Source organism: Macrobrachium nipponense, chromosome 3, assembly GCF_015104395.2.
Source record: "Macrobrachium nipponense isolate FS-2020 chromosome 3, ASM1510439v2, whole genome shotgun sequence".
NCBI lineage: Eukaryota > Metazoa > Arthropoda > Malacostraca > Decapoda > Palaemonidae > Macrobrachium > Macrobrachium nipponense.
Window position 1 is genome coordinate 25,570,446 of NC_087202.1, and position 19,903 is coordinate 25,590,348.

At 38.6% G+C, this 19,903-nt stretch overlaps 1 protein-coding gene across 7 annotated transcripts in view; it reads right to left on the minus strand.

Moving 5' to 3' along the window:
- Positions 1-19,903, minus strand: part of LOC135221664 (fibroblast growth factor receptor 3-like) — a 206,729-nt gene that overhangs the window by 20,058 nt on the left and 166,768 nt on the right. For 4 of the 7 annotated variants that reach the window (XM_064259370.1, XM_064259364.1, XM_064259366.1 and 1 more), the window contains exons 7-9: positions 18,224-18,444; positions 16,686-16,830; positions 1,053-1,240 (exon numbers count right to left, since the gene is read on the minus strand). In XM_064259370.1, coding sequence (XP_064115440.1) covers positions 1,053-1,240; positions 16,686-16,830; positions 18,224-18,444 — 554 coding nt within the window. Of the gene's footprint in view, positions 1-1,052; positions 1,241-16,685; positions 16,831-18,223; positions 18,445-19,323; positions 19,515-19,903 lie in introns of all 7 variants that reach the window. The other 3 variants (XM_064259371.1, XM_064259369.1, XM_064259368.1) reach the window with 2 other exon arrangements.

Here is a 19,903-nt window from a genome sequence, read left to right on the forward strand (position 1 = left end):
AATCCTCACATAAGAAAAAAAAAAATTCTTCCTTTCCTTCATGTGTTTTCCATGATCTGTTTTCCTTAAACAGCATTTTCCTTCTGATAAATATGCCATTGATAAACATACTATTCCCATGATCATAGTTATTTGATAGTATAATGGTTATGTTCAATACAAAGTTTATTTAAATTCATAGAAAATTTCATACTTCAGTAAAATAAACTTATTACTGTAAAAAAAAAAAAAAAAAAAAAAAAAAAAAAAAAAAAAAAAAAAATGCAAAATGACTGGGGATACGGACAAATGTGAATGGGGAGAAGTAGGTGAAAATGCAAGTTACAGGGCCTCTCACATGAGTGAAAAATCCTTTGGACCTCCAGAATAATGAGTGATCTACTAATGGCAGATTGAGCAATGGCCATGGATGAGCAAGCCAGACTATTTCAAAACATAATAAAGCAAAGAACAGAATCATAAGAATTGAAAACTATAATGTGGATTTTATAAAAGAGTAAGATTCCTTGCATTATGCTATGTAGATATTATAGAAGGTGCCAGAGGAAAGGCTGAGAAAAAGGGTTATAAATGCCAGTTTGACTTAATGGTAGACTGTCAACAACACAGGCAGTCATAAAGGAAAAGCTGAGATAAAAACATTACTAATGATGAGTGGTTCTAACAAAATGTGTTCAAGTTCATTATAGTAATGAATGGTAATATTGATACAGCACTTGCATATTAGTACTCATTATATTCAATACAGTAAAATTTGTTACGAAAAGGGGTCGAAATTTTTCCATAACTTAAGGTATTCCTTCAATTAACTAGTAACTGCAATAAGTTTAGTATATTAATCAGTAACCCTACGAAAACATTTGAAATTTAATCCTCATGAAAAAATTATTCGCATATCCTATTCAATTACTGAAAAGGAGAATACTCTACTGAATAACAGAGAAAATGGAGCAAAAGAAAATATCACAGTTTTTGAAGTTGGTTCTTTGCAACAAGTAAGAAATGATTGAACAAGCAGGACAGACTCAAACTCTCAAACTACAAATTCCTACCTTTTTGATCCACTGCTGAGTAATGACTTCTTTAGCTCTTTCTAGTTCTGTGGCTCGTCTCTTTTCTTTCTGCCACTTCTTCCACACACAAATTGCTACTAAGGCAACACCAAGCATTATGATGAGGAGAACAGCACCCATAACTGGGACCAATTGTGACTCCTTTGGAAGAGCAACTAAGGGCTCTGCTGCAAATAATATTTCTATTATAGTACAGATGTAAACTTACACTACTATAAGTACATTTTAATAAAAAAAAATATGTACATTGCTACAGAGGAAATTTCTTCTCAAGAAACCTTACCAGCCTTTAATCATATTAGTGTAAAAGATATATGAATAAAGCTCATTTTACTCATTTTAAATAAAAGCATGGCAGGTATAATTTGCCCCTACCACAAATTCTCTCTCTCCCTCTGGGTATGCCCTCAATCCTTTCCTCTCTACAAAGTGACCTTGTCCCTAGGTGCAACCTTTGAAGATGAAAGAGAAAGCGGCTGACCCACAAACAGCTGATCATGTGCTTGGTTGCCATGATACCTTGAAAAGGCTGCCATGATACCCCTGAAAAGGTGACCTATGTGCTTGACCTACAGAAATGAGTGGGCAATGACTCCAGCAACGTCTGCAAGGGCGCCCCGACATTTTCGTAAAGATGATAAGATTAAATAAGATTTGGAGTCATTTGATTTGCTGGTGAGGCTGAAAGCAGAGCAATATGTAAATTTTCATTTAGCTTCAATAGCTTAATCCCTCTGAAGCTATATAAGAGCCACGGACCAGCAGTTCCCTCTCAGAACGAGGGAGAACCAGAAATCGCTTGGAAGCGTCCTGACTTGTCATAGGACACTTGCCATCTTTCCATTTTGACTGTCCCTTGAACTCCCACCATGTGCTTGTCTTCGAGCCAGTACTTTTTTTGTAAGTGGCATCCCCCTTCATTTTCCTCCCTCCATTGCCAACGCCTTATCAGAAATCCATTATGCAAATACCCCATGAATTTATATGAAATCACTGAGTGTTAACGTAACTGTGTATTTATTTGCTATAGAACTGAGTTGCTTTGGCATCTTCTATGCACTCTCTCAGTTCCCTTTGCTAGCAATAGAATTTCTTGCAAGTAATAACTATCTTGCATATTGTTGCAGATCAGCTGAGGCTATGGAACCAACTCTTTGGCTCCGTCACATGTGTAGTGGCCTTATGCCATCCCTTTCTATCCCTCTGCAAAGACATCATCAATGTAGAATATTTATTCTGTTAATGATTCAGTCCTTTAGTACGCACGAAAAACTGTTATTCTCTGTCCAGTAGTTCCATTTCTTCTGATCTGTTTGTTTTATGTAAATATAATTAAGTGAATCTTGTGTTTAAGTAGTCTTTACTACTTTACTTGAAGAAGGCCCTAAGCCATTTTTTTCCCTTGATTGATTTTCTATGGACCTCCTTTTGACAATCTTACAAGTCACATTTAACCAAAAAAAGGAGGTTTCTTTGAAATCATAACGCACTCTTTATGATCATGCATTGTTCCCAGAATTCCAGGAAGTATCCAGACTAATTCCAAAGTAGTGGTGACCTTGCCAGGATCTTCCAAGTTGCAATTTACACTTATCAGTAGAATAGCAATTGCCAAAGCTAGTTGCAAGATTACAGATAACCATAATATGTAATCTTACCCCTTTCATAAGCACATGAGAAGAGCCAGTTCCACAGTGTAAGTATGCACAAGAGTCGATATATTTTGTTTAAGTTTATGCTAGGTGTGAAAAATGACTGCAAATCAGTGCTAGGTATTGACATATCACATGCATGCCCAATTTAGTTCATGAAAAGAGAGAGCATATTGAACATTCCACAAGATTTTGTGCTAATGCAAGTTAGCCTGCATGATTTCAAATAGAAATGCTAAGAAGTGAAATTCGCTGAAGCGTTTGTTAAAGGAATAGTGCCCTTATTCCTTTGTCCATGTGTAAAAGATAATTTGAAAGTCCTAGATTCCCAGATATGCCCATTTTGTTGGCAGCCAACTACGGCCTTGAACCCAGCAATTTATGTCCTGCTGGATTTATATTCTCTCACTCTCTCTCGCTCGATCAATAGGTAAAAATGATATTGTTATGATACAATAAAGTTTTATGCATACTTACCTGGCAGGTATATATATAGCTGTATTTTCTGAAGTCCGACAGAATTTAAAAAAACTTCCGACACACGCAGTGGTTGGCCAGGTGGTTAGTACCCATTCCCGCCGCTGGGAGGCGGGTATCAGGAACCATTCCCATTTTCTATTCATAATTTTTATTTCCACTGTCCCCTGAGGGGAGGTGGGTGGGTACTTGAATATATATATATCTGCCAGTTAAGTATGAACAAACTTTATTGTATCATAACAATATCATTTTGCTCATGAACTTACCTGTCAGATATATATATATAGTTGAACCCCACCGTTGGAGGTGGGAAGGGACAGAATAGAAGGATTTTGGGAAACAAATGCATGCAGATGATTTACATCTTGGTTCCACCTGTTAGCATAGCCGACTTCGTGATTACTGTCACCCAAGTCTGCTTCTGCTTTACTAGAGTTGCCAGCGAGGTAGAGACCTATAAAGCTGGTGCACTCCAGATGATCTGTCAACGGGGGCGTGACCACAATGTGACTAGACCATATTGACCATACCATGAGGGCTAAGAAGTAAAATAAATATATATATATAATTATATATATCACCACCTGACCAACCTAGCCAAAGTTAATGTGTGTTAACTAAGGCTTAAGAGTTAAGAAGTCGCCGTTGTCAGCGACTCAACAACTAAATTAAGAGCTCTTCCTAACCATTTTCTACAGGATAGGATGAGTGGTACTTCTTGCCCCCAAGATTGTGTCTGCAGACACGTATGGCCCTAGCGAGCAGCAGATCTCATATGCCATCTTCACATCTTGCAGGGAGTGTGAAGTGAACCCAGAGTTGCTTCGCTAAAACATGGTACTCAGGATGTTGCTGAGTGCCATGCTCTGTTGAAAATGCTTCCGAGGCCGCTCACCTCGTGAGCATTCAGATAAAAAAGATTTCAAATCTTTGTGCAAACACAATGAAGGAGCATTTTTTGAAAGAACTCCTTAACCCTAAAACCAGGGTGTACTTCGATATGGGCAAGTCTGGTCTTTTTCGGAACACTGCAGATTGCCCGACTGACTTCGAATTTCCTGATTTTAAGTAGATAAAACTTGAGAGACCTGACAGGGCACAGGACTCTCTCTGGCTCCTGCCCACTAACTTGTGCCATCCTTGCTTCCAAGATCCTGGCCCAAGGACAAAAAGGGTTTCCATTCTTAGGCCATAACGAAAGGCTTAGAGAGCACACCGCCTTGTGTTCTCTAAAGCCAAAACTTGTGACGATGGCTTAAAATCTCACTAACCCTCTTTGTCGTATCTAGGGTGGTTAGAAGAAGGCCTTCCTGATCACATGCAAGAAGTTAACAGGCAGGAGAGGTTCGAATGCTTTGACATCAAGAACTTCAGACTACGTCTAAGTTCCATATTGAAAGCTTCGATCCGGAAATGCACAGTCTGTACTAAAATCAGGTGAACGACCAGTTGACCAGTCAGACGAATCAAGGACAGCAATGCTGTACCCTGAAGACCAAAAGGCACTATTCTTCGCTGAAGGATGAGTGTCTGGACTGCCTGGGCGATTCAATCTAAGCAAACCTTGGGGGGGGGGGAGGGGGGGGGGGGGGGGTGTATCAACGCAACCCAACGTCGTCCGCAATCGACTTCGTCAATAAGAAACTCAGGGCTACTATATGTCGCCTGATCTCGCACGAGTGTCTGACTCCGAGAAAACAGGCGAGACAAAAAGTAGATGGTGAGCTAGAATCGAGATTCCACAGACCTCAATGATCGTGAATGTCTTTGTTGTTTGACAGATGCAAATCTGTCAAACAACATTCTCTGTTGTCTGTTCGCACTGGCAGAATTTTTAAAACTCTCGGCAACCGCTAGACCACTGGTAGTTCAGGTGATCTCCCCCACGTTCCCGTGGCGCTGGTACTTGGAACTATTCCCGTTTTCCTCAGATTTTCTCTGAACCCTGTCTCCTGAGGGGAGGAAGGGTGGGAATTTAATTATATATACCTGCCAGGCAAGTATGCATAAAACTTTATTGTATCATAACAATATCATTTTTATGCATGACACTTACCTGGCAGGTATATATATAGCTGATTGACACATTTGGAGGTGGGTCACAGACAGCAATATCGTCATAATTCAAAAATTAACTAATTTTTAAAATTATTTATTAAGTTCCTTACCTGCTAAGGTAGCTGACTTCGTAGGTCCTGCCTCTTAGCCTGCTAAACCTTAGTAGCTCTCAATTAGGATGTGACCTGTTTGTTGAGAAAGCTAACAACAAGGGTCTGACAACTGGACGGGGACCAATTTGTTTGACAGGAAACCCTAGCCCTCTCTACCAGGGGCATTCATGCTAGGATAAGTTAGACCACCTGAGCCACACACAAAGCTAACGTAACACATTACACTTCACATACTGAAGAGGAAATAACCCTCTCAGACAACCATAAAAAGAACACCACTTAATTAAAATACTAGCCATGTTAGTAATCTATCGTTGCTGCCGTCGATCGAGGACGAACTTCCATACGGACTTTTGCAATCCTGTAACGAACCTCTAGATGATCGTTACATTCTACGCCTGTTGTTAATATAGGCTCTTTCTCGTAAACTCCCGAAACAGGGATCGCCAAGAGAAGATACTTCTTAAGATATGAGAGAGCTGTGGAATATCAGAGTTGATCTGGACCACTGGGTTCCCAAAACTCGTTTCGAGGACTGGAGGGACTACCGAAACGCTTTTACTTCTTCAGATTAAGATCCAGGACATCTGAAACCCTACCCAGATGTCCGGCACCTTCTTTCTATCACCTCAGGTGATAGACGCACTGAGAGATGTACAGAATCATTCCTAGATCTTGAATAATATTTTTCAGTTTCCCGGTAGTAAAAAAACTGTGGTCTGCATTGCAGTCTTTTCGGGGAAACAAACTTCTTCAGGAAGGAAATGGTGGTCCCCAGCAAGCCCATCCATTCCCTCCCGAGTATGCTTACTTCCCTAATAAGGCTGCGGTTGCCTAAGCAGGAGAGCATATAAAAGTGCAATGTTGCGGTAGACTCGTAGTTCTATACCGTGCGGTAACGAGAACCGAAAGGATTAGAGATAACTCTGTTGAACATAGTTAAAGCAAAACGAATGCAACGTTTATTCATTCACGTAAGAAATCCCTCAATCGTAGGCTAAAGTCCGTGATTGTAGGACAGATAAACAGTTAGTCAGTCAATCCCGCAGGAGAGACGCAAACCGCTAGCACAGAGATAGGTTAGTCAGTCAATCCCGCAGGAGAGAGAGACGTAACTACCGCGCATGACAGCGCACGATCTGTTACTGGCTCGGATGGACTGGAGGCAGAGTCAGACACAGCGTGACAGCAGCCGCCAGCAGCTTACGAACGTCGTCTCTAACTTTATGTCTGGGTTGCCAGCTTTAACCTATTCTACGAACGAGATCGGTCCCCGTTATTTTGTTTTTTGGCAGCAGACACAAACTGGACTCCTTGAAACTGGTATATTTAAGCGCAACCGACAACGCTAAATATATAGATGCGTTTGTGTCGTCAGAACACTACCATACATCGGTAAAAGATAAACTCGGAAACTCCCGGAAGGCTGCAGGGAGTAACGATTAAATGTCCTTAAAAATAATAGCACCAATAGAGCTTTCGGTTGCCCTCCGAAGCGGTAACTACAGCAAAGCGTATATGACTTGAACCAACCAGTAGTAAAATAACGCAAGGCAAAAAATGATATATCACAATAAAAAGTTTTTTCATACTTACCTGGCAGACATATATATAGCTGAATTCGGAAATACAGCTACATACATATCTGACAGGCAAGTTTCATGAACAAAACTTAGAGAATCGAAGCAGACAAGCTCAAGCTCTTTAACGATACTGGACATAAGCGTTCATTGACGTAGTCTACAAGTCTATTTCTTGTACGAGTCTGCGAATGAGGAATGAGAGCTCTTTCGAACCTTGTCCTTATTCGCTTAGGCAATATCAAGTTAATGAGATGTTTGTCAATGAGAAACTAACCCATTAACGGTACAGAGAGATATTTTGTCAATGAGGGGAGACCCACTACTTGACAAAACGATAGTATATTGTCAATGGGGGAAAGTCACTGAATTGACAAAATGTAATCCAGGAAGTCGAGCCTTTTATTTTTCGATTCCCGTCTCAAACAAGGAAGGGACAAGAATCCTGTTAAGAGACTGGGCTTACGGTAGGTAGAACGACGATGTTCAATTCGGCATGGAAGTCTCGTATAGAAACTAACAAAATCTATCATCTGAAAAACCCTTTCAGATGGTCTAAAAAGCTTTAAATTTATTGGCAGTATGGCAAAGGAAGTCCTGTCTTGCGGTTTCCTGAAGAGGCGTCCTTTTGATGAGTGCCTTTGCAAGAATCCTACTGAACGTTGCCGAAAATCCTGACGTTCAGAACGTCGATGCCTTTACATAACCGTAACTGTCTTATCTCAAAGTCTTGACTGAGGTAGAGAAAACGAGATCTCCCTTGAGCTTTCCTTAACTCCATCCACCTTTGCGAAAAGCAATATAATATTGACAGAGACCTCTTGAATTCACGAAACCCGAGGTCTTGCTGGGTTTCGAAGACGAAGTTCTGTTCACTTTCTTGAGGCTCAAATCTTAAACAAGAGCTTGAAGAGGTTCAACAGAAACGTTCGCCAGGAGAGCAAACCTGGCGTGTGCGTGCAGCGTCGCGTCCACTGGCGGAGGACGCTCGGAGTCCACTGGCGAGGACGCTCGGCGTCCACTGGGCGAGGAGGCTCGCTCTGGCGCTCGCGTCGTGCGCGGCTCGGAGCCACTGGCGAGGACGCTCGGCGTCCACTGGTGCGTGCCTGGCGTCCATCCGAGCGTCCTGTTCAAGCCGATCGTCCAAATAAGCGTGCAGAAAAGCGTCACGCTCCTGACAGGCGTCAAAACAAGCGAGAGAAACTGCCTTCTTTTCATATTTCTCGGTGGAAAGACGTACACGTGATCAGGCAACTTTCGCCCTTCTTTTACTTCTCACTGAAACATAACGAGGGAGAGGGGACGTGAAGCGTCCTTCTCCATAAAGCTTCTTAGAGGGCGCGAGTCCTTCCGAGAGCTCAACCCTTGTGCGGGGAGGGACGCCTCGGAGGACGAGAAGCAATCCTTCAGGATTCGTGATGTGCACGCACTTTGGCAGTCTGGGGGATTTCATCAGGAAACTGCCGAAGGCACGCCAGATCGGTGGGGTTACCCTGCCCTTAACCCTCCTTTCGGCTTTCGTGACATGCCCTCTCCCTTGGTTCTGGGAGTTCGACAGAGGTCTAGACCTAGAGGCGTTCCAAGGCCGATCTGAGCACCCCTCCACTACACAAGGGGCACTGTCACTGCACTTAGCCACTTCACTATTGCTCTCTAAAGCAAGCACTTTCGATTCTAAGTACGAAAGAGAAAGGGCAATAACCTCTACAGACATTGTTTTAGGGCCTAAGGCAACATTACAGGGTTAGGCGTAACAAAAACAGAAGTAGAACTCTTCACAACAATGAAGGAGAGCGATCACCTCTCGCAGACATAGTCATAACCCGTAGGCCATACTACAGCGTTAGGCAAAAATAAAGTCTACCGGAAGGTTAGCAGTTTCACTACCCTGACTTTCGTAATTGATTAAACCCCCAAAAGACGAGGAGCCACTTTTCTGGCTTTCCAACTCCCGACGCTGAGCCACTTTAGTGGCCCGATTTGAACCGCGCGCCAATACTTTTTAGAGACAGATTTCTTACACCCAGTACCGTGCTCTATGATGCCGCATCAATACTTGAGTGTCATTGGCTAAATGTTATTACATCACAATGACATCATTAGAATCCCGTTACTTAATTGGTTAAAAGGTTTATGACGTGGAAAAAAGCAAAAATTCCCGGGAAAACTTCAGTCTCGGCGTTGGTTTTGAGTGCTCCGTGACCGGCTTTCGATAACTACTATCTTTTATCGTTATTTTTGTAATTATTACAGGTTAATATGGGATAAAGACATGATAGAATGATAAAACAAGTTTTAAGTGATAACAGGAATTACCAGTAATGGAATAATTCGTATATCATATAAGTGAATTCGTAACAAAAGCTAATATTTTTTCGAATGTACATTCAGATATCATGGTTGGCATCTTGGTTTCGAGTGATAATCTTTATCATAATTCTTATTTTTCGTAATTATTACATGCTGATATTGAATAAAAACGTACACTCTACTTGGGAATACCAAAAATGTGATGTGGGCTTTGTGCTGCATGCTTTGCTTCATATCATAAGAAAGAACTAAAAGTAAGTACTGACTTATCGGATATACATATATTTTTCCTTTCTTTTGGTTTAGCATACTGTATCAAATGTAGAATATAAAAGAACATGTGCAGCACTCCCATTTCATATATATATATATATATATATATATATATATATATATATATAGATTATAATATATATAGGTATGTAAGTAAATATATACATTATATATTTATATAATATATAATATATATATATTATATATATATCTATATATATAATATATATATAATTATAATAATATATATATACAATACTTGTTTGTGCTGTGTTACTGAACAAGGCATATTTCACATACGTTCAGAGGTGTTTTGAGGTTAGTGCTAGTGTGTTGAGTAGTTATGAATTATGCTCTAAAATGTTCTGAAAATGTTGTATATCCATCTGCTTTTGCTTTCCCATGAATGACAAGTAAATTTGGAATATTATAGCATTGAGTTTACGTAAATTGATCAAGCAGTAATTTATGAAATTAGGATACAAAATTTGTCTTCACTAACGCTGAGAATATTGACCAAATTTGATAATAAAGGAAAATCTAGAAAAAATATAGAGAAGGGAATAATACAATTTAAAAGGTGTCCATTTCATATAGAAAGGTTCTGCCTTGAAAATTGCAATTTATTTGAAGTGAAAATAGTAAAGTAATAAAGAAGATATTAAAACAATAAAACTGCAATTAATTATTGTGCGGAACCCGTGCGGATCAGCGTATCAATTTTAGCTACGTACGTACCACCCGCCACTCAAATTTACCGCGTCTTGCGGGGGTTAATTGCGTACATACTAAACAAACTTTTTCCTTACGGAATTAGACACTTTACTGATTAATTGCGTACATACGAATCATACTTTTTCCTTACGGAAATAGACATGTTTACTGATTAATTGCGCCCCCCAAGTGCGGAACTACCGAAGCTTTCGGTAGCCACACCCTATCTTTGCAGACAACACCCTCTGAAACTAGCCTAACTAGATTCAGATATCTTATGCAAAAATGAATCAAATTCAAATCAATTTAAGATAGCGTATGCCTAGCCACAAATCCAATTAAATAAATTAAAAGTCAATTAGGATACTTAGCGGCAAATGAAGTTTCCAAAATCCTAAGCCGGAGGTACTGAAAACAGGTGTTTTCAGTACCGGCGACAGAAAATTTATGAATAGAAAATGGGAATGGTTCCTGATACCCGCCTCCCAGTGGCGAGAATGGGTACTAACCACCTGGCCGACCACTGCGTGTGTCGGAAGTTTTTTTAAATTCTGTCGGACTTCAGAAAATACAGCTATATATATACCTGCCAGGTAAGTGTCATGCATAAAATTAGGAGGTACAAAGGAATCAATACAATTTTTGTCCTCAAGTTAAAAGACTCATAAATTCCGATTTTTTGGTATCTTCAATTCCAGGGCATGTGGCCCTCCTAACAAATTTGGCATACTTAATTTGAGTCCCTTAAAAGAATTCCATTTTGTATTTTGTAAATAGTGCAAGCACGGCGGTCATGTTTGTAATTTTCTTCCGCTATCTAATTTTATTCATACGTCCGTGAAGACCAGCCCATAGAAATTCAAAACTTTTCTTTAACTAAGACTGATATTCCTCAGCAAGCCTGCAGTATTTCTGTGTAATTATTTAATGAAGTCCATATAGTATGTGTATGGCTGAAACACACACTCCCTCTTTCATTAATTTTTGCGAAGAAATCGTCCAAGAGTGGGAAAATTTACCCAGACGTCGGCCAAACAGCTTGCAGGTGTTCAACTGCTTTGTATGCAGCCTTGACTGCAAGGCTGCTTCAGCTGTAATAAAGGGCACACAAGACAGATTAGGCAGACTACACAGAGAAAATTATTCCTCACATGCGAGTTAGGTCCACTGTGTAACATGTATTTTGTAAATAGTGCAAGCACGGCGGTCATGTTTGTAATTTTCTTCCGCTATCTAATTTTATTCATACGTCCGTGAAGCCGCCATAAAATTCAAAATTCTTTAACTAAGACTGATATTCCTCAGCAAGCCTGCAGTATTTCTGTGTAATTATTTAATGAAGTCCATATAGTATGTGTATGGCTGAAACACACACTCCCTCTTTCATTAATTTTTGCGAAGAAATCGTCCAAGAGTGGGAAAATTTACCCAGACGTCGGCCAAACAGCTTGCAGGTGTTCAACTGCTCTGTATGCAGCCTTGACTGCAAGGCTGCTTCAGCTGTAATAAAGGGCACACAAGACAGATTAGGCAGACTACACAGAGAAAATTATTCCTCACATGCGAGTTAGGTCCACTGTGTAACATGAAATAATTTCTGTGCATAGGGACGACAGCAGCTCAGGCTGGCCATGCATGATAACCTAAAGTAATTTTTCACCTTCACACCTCAAAAATTAAATTTCCGATAGGATCGCTGTACTGTTCTTGCCATGCCACTCTTTAAAGTATTTCGACAGTGAAAATTACTTCACACACCATAAGTGTATAACCCATGTAAGCCTACTATCAGTTCTGCATGTGTTTCTCAGCAAGTAATCTACTACTATATATATATATATATATATATATATATATATATATATATATATATATATATATATATATATTGTATATATATATATATATATATACTATATATATACCGGCAGTCCCCGGGTTACGACGGGGGTTCCGTTCTTGAGACGCGTCGTAAGCCGAAAATCGTCGTAAGCCGAAACATCGTAAAAATCCCTATGAAAACCTTACTTTTAATGCTTTGGGTGCATTGAAAATCTATGTAAACTGCATTCTTATTCCATTTTTCATCAAAAACACCTTCAAATATTGATTATTTTGCATTTTTAGTGTCATATTTCATCTGCCAGATGAGCGTTGTAGGCGTTGTAACCCTGGAAATAACGTCTGATGAATATAATTGAGAAGCGCTCTAACTTCGTAACGTCGTTACCCGAACCCGTCGTAACCCGGGGATGCCTGTATGTTATGTATGTAGTATGTATGGATGTAGTAATGTATGTATGTAGGTATGATATATACTATATATATGTGACTATTATATATATATATATATAAATATATATATATATATATATACTATATATATATATATATAGATTATATTATATATATACGTCTCTATATATATATATGTATATGTATATGTAGATATATATATAGATATATATATTATTTATATATATATATATTATATATATAAAGTGGTACCTCGAGATACGAAAGGCTCAACTTGCGAAAAACTCGAGATACGAAAGCAAATACGAAAATTTTTGCGGCTCTACATACGAAAATTGTTCAAGATACGAAAGGTTGTTGTTGTAAAGTCTGAGATTCGCCCAGACCACCGATAACACGAAAGGTTGTTGTTGTAAAGTCTGAGATTCGCCCAGACCACCGATAACAATTTTAAAACTCGCTCGCCACTAACTGAGTAGACTCACCACCATCCTCCCGCTCTCCCATTGGTTCCTGATGCTAGTCACCGCCATGAGATCCTTCTCTCCTATTGGTCAGCATCCCTCCCATCATGCATCTACGTAGCGGCGTGCTTCTTCGGCCACTTCACGGTATCATCGGTATCGTACGCACGCGGTATTCGTTCGTTCTAACGATTTTGTTTATTAAAGTAAATTCGTTAGTGATTTTGTTGTAGTATACTTTATCGTGTTGTGTGAGAACTTTACTACATACGTATACATAACATAATTACATACAGTATATACGTAGTCATGGGTCCCAAGAAAGTTGAAATTCACGGAAAGAAGAGGATGCTCTCTTTGGAGATGAAGATGGACATCATTAAAAAATATGAAGCTGGTATGCAATTGAGTGTGATCACCAAGGAATACGGCCAAAATCCGTCGACAATAGGCACCATCCTTAAGCAGAAGGATGTCATTAAAGCAACTACACCTTCCAAGGGCGTAACTATTTTGTCCAGCAAGAGGACCCACGTGCACGATGAAATGGAAAGACTTCTTCTTGTCTGGATAAAAGACAAAGAAATCGCTGGTGATACAATAATGGAGACGGCAATCTGCCACAAGGCCAGTGCTATTTTCGGTGATTTGATAGCCCAGGCTGAAGACAACAGAGGAGAAGGGACATCAACGCCAACCACAGAGTTCAAGGCTTCGCATGGGTGGTTTGAGAAATTCTGTTAACGGACTGGCATCTATTTGGTGGTCCGGCAAGGGCAGGCGGCCAGCTCGGACACGAAAGCGGCCAAAGCCTTTATTAAGACGTTCGACCAGATTACGACCAAGGAAGGCTACAGTTCTCTGCAAGTCTTCAACTGTGATGAGACTGGCCTTTTTTGGAAAAAAATGCCTCGTCGGACGTACATCATGCAGGAAGAGAAGAAGCTACCTGGGCATAAGCCTAGGAAAGACAGGCTTACGCTCGCACTTTGTTTGAACGGCAGTGGGGATTGCAAGGTGAAGCCCCTACTTGTCTATCATTCGGAGACTCCTCGAGCCTTCAAGGCCCACAAAATGCTTAAGGAGAAGCTTCCAGTGATGTGTGGGGCTAATGCGAAAGCCTGGGTAACGAGACTTGTTCACCGAGTGGGTAAATCTGTATTTCGGCCAGACAGTGAAGAAATTCTTGGAAGAGAAGCGCCTCCCTCTGAAATGTCTGCTGGTGTTGGACAATGCCCCTGCTCACCCTCCTGGCCTCGAAGAAGATATCCTAGCGGAGTATTCCTTCATCAAGATTCTTTATCTTCCGCCTAACACCACCCCTCTCCTCCAGCCCATGGACCAGAGTGTGATATCGAATTTCAAGAAGCTGTATACGAAACATCTTTTCAAGAGATGTTTCGACATCACCGATACCACAAACCTCACCTTGTGTGAATTTTGGAAGGAGCATTTCGATATCGTAATATGCATCCGACTCATCGACCAAGCTTGGCAGGAGGTTTCGAGGCGAACCTTGAATTCCTTGTGGAGGAAACTCTGGCCTGATGCCGTATCCGCCCAAGACTTCGTGGGATTCGACGTGGGCGAAGCTGGTGCAGATTCAGAAACAGTTGACGATCCTGAAACTGTTTCGCAACCAGATCTTGACGAGATCGTTGCACTCGGCAAGTCCATGAGACTGGTCGCCGACGAGGACGACATCAATGACCTTCTCGAGGAGCACCAAGAGGAGCTTACGACGGATCATAGGGTGCAATCATTCGTAGAAAAGACACCCCAAAAAGGCTTACACAGGTCGTATGCTTGCACAGTTCGATGACGTTTGCCTGAGTCGTTTCAGGAACATTGTCAAAAGCAGGCAGAAGCAATCTTCCTTGGATAGTTATTTTTTAAAGAGGCCTTTAGTAGGAGTAGTAAGCAAAAAGGAAGAACCAAATGATACTACTACGTAAAAACAGAAAGTTGAAAGTGGTAAAGAAGTTGTAAAATAAAACGTAAAGTATAAAAAAGTAAAAAAAAATGTTAAAAAAAAAAAAAAAAAAAAAAAAATTTAATTTTAAGTTTTTTGTAAAGTTAAGTGTTACAGTTTTGTTAATGTGCTTTGTAAAGTTTAGTTTATGTTTTCCTTACATTTCTTTATGTGTTTCGTAAAGTTAAATGTACGTACGTATCTGCCGTTTGTCCTCTTCCTCTGTCGCCACTTTCGGAGATAGCCTCACTCGAAAGGTAAGCTTCCACATTTTACTATACAGTATGTACGTATGTGCGTACAGTATTTCTTGTATACCATGTACACTAATACACTTTATTTACAGGTACTATGTAGTACATATTAGCAGTACGTATTAAGTTAGGTATTGAATGGTCTAAATTGTTGTAGTAATTCATTGTTTATTGGTCAAATTAACTTTATTATGAAATTTACTAGGGTGTTTTTGGAGGGCTTGGAACGGATTAGCCATTTTACATGTAAAATGCCGTTCAAGATACGAAAAGCTCATGATACGAAGGCCGCCTCGGAACGGATTAATTTCGTATCTCGAGGTAGCACTGTATATATATATATATATATAATATATATATAATATATATATGATATATATATATATATATATACATATATATCTATATATATATATTTTTTCTTTATTTTTTTTTTTTTCAATGTAGCACGAAAGTCCACATACTTAAGAGTATCATAAAATCCATGTAAGGAGATGAGTGAAAAATGGGACTTGGAACAAACAACCCATAAGGTATAGGTGAAGATAGGTTTGACACACACTCAAAGTTTACTTTTTGTCTTCACTACTATTCTACATTAGATGCGCTAAAAACAGTGTGTGAAACGGTGTCTCTGGCAGTGGCAAATCCCTACCTGATCTCTTACCTTTAACTATGACCCTGACCTAGCTCTGCACATTAGCTTTATTAATGGAATACACATATGTCAAATATGAAGTTTCTACCTTGGGTAGTTTGATTTCATCTTGGCCTCTCATAATTATACCAACCACAAATTTTTAACCCCATCACCTTCAATGATATTAAAATTTTAATGCCTTATCCATCTTAGATGGATGAAAGGACATATAGAGGAGTGAACAGACAGACATGGATGGAGACAATTACCATTTTCTCACTCACTCTATAACCAATTATGATAAACCCTGAAAATTTTTGGTCAACCAAAATAAATCTTTGAATTCAAAAGTATAATCTTAATAGATACTTTCCATATTTCATTCTTACATGCATGTTACTTTGCAAAAAAAAAAAGTATGTACTGTAACCATATTTCAGCATTGGTAATAGGCCACCAATTAAAGTGATTTTTATGCCCATGAAATTCACTCACTTTTGGTTAGAAGTGTTTACGAAAGGTTGAATTTATCTGATTATTTCAATAAAAAATCTATGCCTCCATTTAGAACAGGGCATGTCTTTTACAAAGGAGCTACTGCCAAAAACTAAAGTGCAGTATTTGGAACTTTGAAGCAACTATACACCTAAATCTAAGCTTCACTATTTAGGCAAACATTAAATGGATAGAACAAAGGCCTTAAATAATATCTTAAAAGTGTCAATTCCAGAACATCATGCAAAATAGCAAAATCAAAATCTAAGATTGTCAGAATATACACCCAATCTGTTTTGAAAAGTTATTGTTATAAGGTATTATGCATCTTGATTTCAAATACTAACTTACCATCTGTTATGTTCAAGTAAGCTGTTGATGTCGACGTTCCCAAACTATTTGCTGCAATGCAGGTGTACCATCCAGCATCTTCCTCTGTCACATTGGTCAAAACTAATACTTGGGGATCATCTGAACTTGTAATATTGCCACCCTCCTATTGGGGATACATAATAATCTTAATCAGAATAAAATTAATTTGAAAATAAGAAAACTAATAAATACATTAGTTGTCATCTAAGAATTTAGGCCTCAGAAATTCATGCTTTATATCATAAGCAGCACTACTTACTAATTCTTTCACCAAAAATGAATATGCACTGGGGATATCAATACATAAGCAATTATCTTGCAATATGTATGAACAAACATTTTTTTAAAGGATTAAGAAACTTATAAAGTATAAAACCAAATGAAAAACAGACACTTACTATATTTAAATGCATGGAAATGATTTAAAAGTTTTCTACCTATAAAGAAACTTAATAAGGGCAACTTTCAGAAAGAATGTTAAGAGTAAACAAGTAAGTTCATGTTTTGGAACAATAAATTTACAAATTACTATGCTCTGAGAATAGGTTAAAATCTGGCACATCATTGGATTTGAAATTACAGTATTGTTGTTTAGGCTGACAGAGAGGAGTGTGTACATGACCAAGAAACCAAGGCTTCAAGATCTTGTTTGTTTAAACAGTGATACTTGAATTATTCATGGAAATACATACATATAATAATATTACAGTAACTGATATTAATTTCCAGCTCTGTGTAAGTTCATGCAAAATACAAACACTCGACAATATCGAAAGTTTCTTTATAGCAAACTTATGTTTGACCATAAATAAACCCTTCCTGAGGAAATACAACAAGGGTATATATAATCTAAGACGAGCAAACAATCAACAAGCACAAACAAGATGATGTGAAGTTAAAAAATTATTGAACTATAACATATGTACATGAAAAATGGTAACAGGTGGACTTTTGGCAAAACATACACAGGTATTTCAACAAACTTAACAAAAATTTCACCCCCAAAATTCTCTTCAATGAAGTAGGTAGAGTGTAACCATCCATAATCCAATACATATTGAATCAAAATGAGATAGAGCTAAAAATTATATCAAAAGCAATGCTTTAAGCTACCCATGCAAAACTCATCACACTACTATAGAGTACTTCACATTCAAGCAATTTGGTTAAACTATTTAATACCTGTACATCCTCCAGAATTCAGCAACTCTGCTAGCTGATTTAATCAAAACAAATATATCATTAGATATTACCTACAAGTAATATGAACACTGTATATGGATATTTCAGTAGTAACTTCATGCCCTATACACAGAACATTCTAGCTTCTTACTAAAGCTAAGCATTATTAAAGTATGATACTGATCTCATCGAAGGATAACCCTGGTAACCATGCAGTTATAATGAGTTTATATTACAGCTGTTACTCCAAATTCAGTCTACAGGCTTGTTAGAGATAACGTGGCAAAAGTCACACATGGCACTCGTAAAACTTCTCTGATGAGTTTGTTTCTGACCTGGCTAACTAAGGCAGCATCAATAGCCTTCTTGTCAATATCAATTACAGAATCCCCCATTTCAGTTTCATGCCATGTGAATGGCAAATCTTTTCGCCACACAATGAATGGCATTAAGGTGTTCTCCTTCCATATTCCCACTTCAAGGCTGACAGTGCTCCCTCTAGTAACCGTCTTATTTTCCAAATGCTTGGTGAAGATTGGCCTTGAAGGGATATGTTCTAAGACAGAGAGAAGGAGGAAGCAGCATTAGGTAAAGAATTCTGCATTATCAAGAGCCCTTGTTGCAAAAATAAAATTAGCTGCAAGTATCACCACCACCACTACCTTCACCAGTGCAATTCTAAAATATATGCTGGCTGTAACAGAACAATTAAGTGAAAACCATACATAGAAAACAAAACTGAATGATAGCAGAAGTAAACCTGGAAGTAATAAAAAGTGATGATAAATAAGTCACCATTTGCAGGAAAAATAATACTGTGCATTGCATATACAGTAGTACCTCATTTAGCAAAAGTGCTCATCTATGTAATTTATGTAAACGAAGTGTCCCAAGTCATATTATAGCAACTTACAACACAATTCTAAAACCAATTTACAAAGCCATTACAGAAAAGGATCTATACATACACTGCCAGAAAACCTATTGTAAAACTCTACTAGCTGTTAAAAAATGAAATCTACCTTTGATTTTCCTGAAGGCAGAGTAAAATATTAAAATGAATCATCTAAACTGGGCACACTGTGATTCTAAATGAGTACTATATGGTAATGTACCTACTTAATATCTAAGGTGCAGTGTGTAATATGCTACATGAACCATACTTGTAAAAGACATAATCTACGGCATCAACATGATGACTAACACTAAATGAAGGTAAAACATATAAGGATCAAATAAACACCACCACCAGCAATGAAGGAAAACGTAAGGAAAAAGCATAAAACCAACATAACATTTATAAAGACACTAAGCAAATTCCAACCCAAGTAACCATCACCACAACCTCCATTTCCCTTTAATCACTTTCCTGTTAAGATCATCCCTTCACCAAAAGCTGTAACAAGAACAGACTTCATGGAATGACATCTTTTACCTTAATGACAAATAATCTGTTAAGGATATTGCCTTCGCTGTCAACCCCATTATAGCGTGTGGTATGTTTTATCCAAGTGATGTAAGGGACTTGATCAGATATAACAGAACACTGCAGCAATGTTTCAGACCCCTGGACAACAGTCAGGTTACTCAGCTCCTTGTTTATGATGGGCCGGCTGGGAAGTCGCTCTACATGCAAAGGAGACTTGCATTATCAGTACACAACTACGTATTGCATACGCAACTATTGCATAACACCAAAACAGCCTAATACTGTATGTGTAAAATTTTTCTTTTAATGAATATCCAACCTCTGAAATCACAGAGGGGCTTACTTATGAATGACAAACTTTTTAAATGACCTTGTGATTATGTATAGTACTTAAAATTACTTTGTAAATTTTAACTTCAGAACAAGGTGCCTAATTTTCTTTAACCATAGCTCTTTGCCAGTTACAGTGTTGCTAAAGGATTATATCCCTCAGGTCACACCATTCCTTAAATACTGCAGTAGTTTACATTCTAATATTTTTGCTGTAATTTCAGGGATGAATTAATCTGAGCTACAAAACAACACA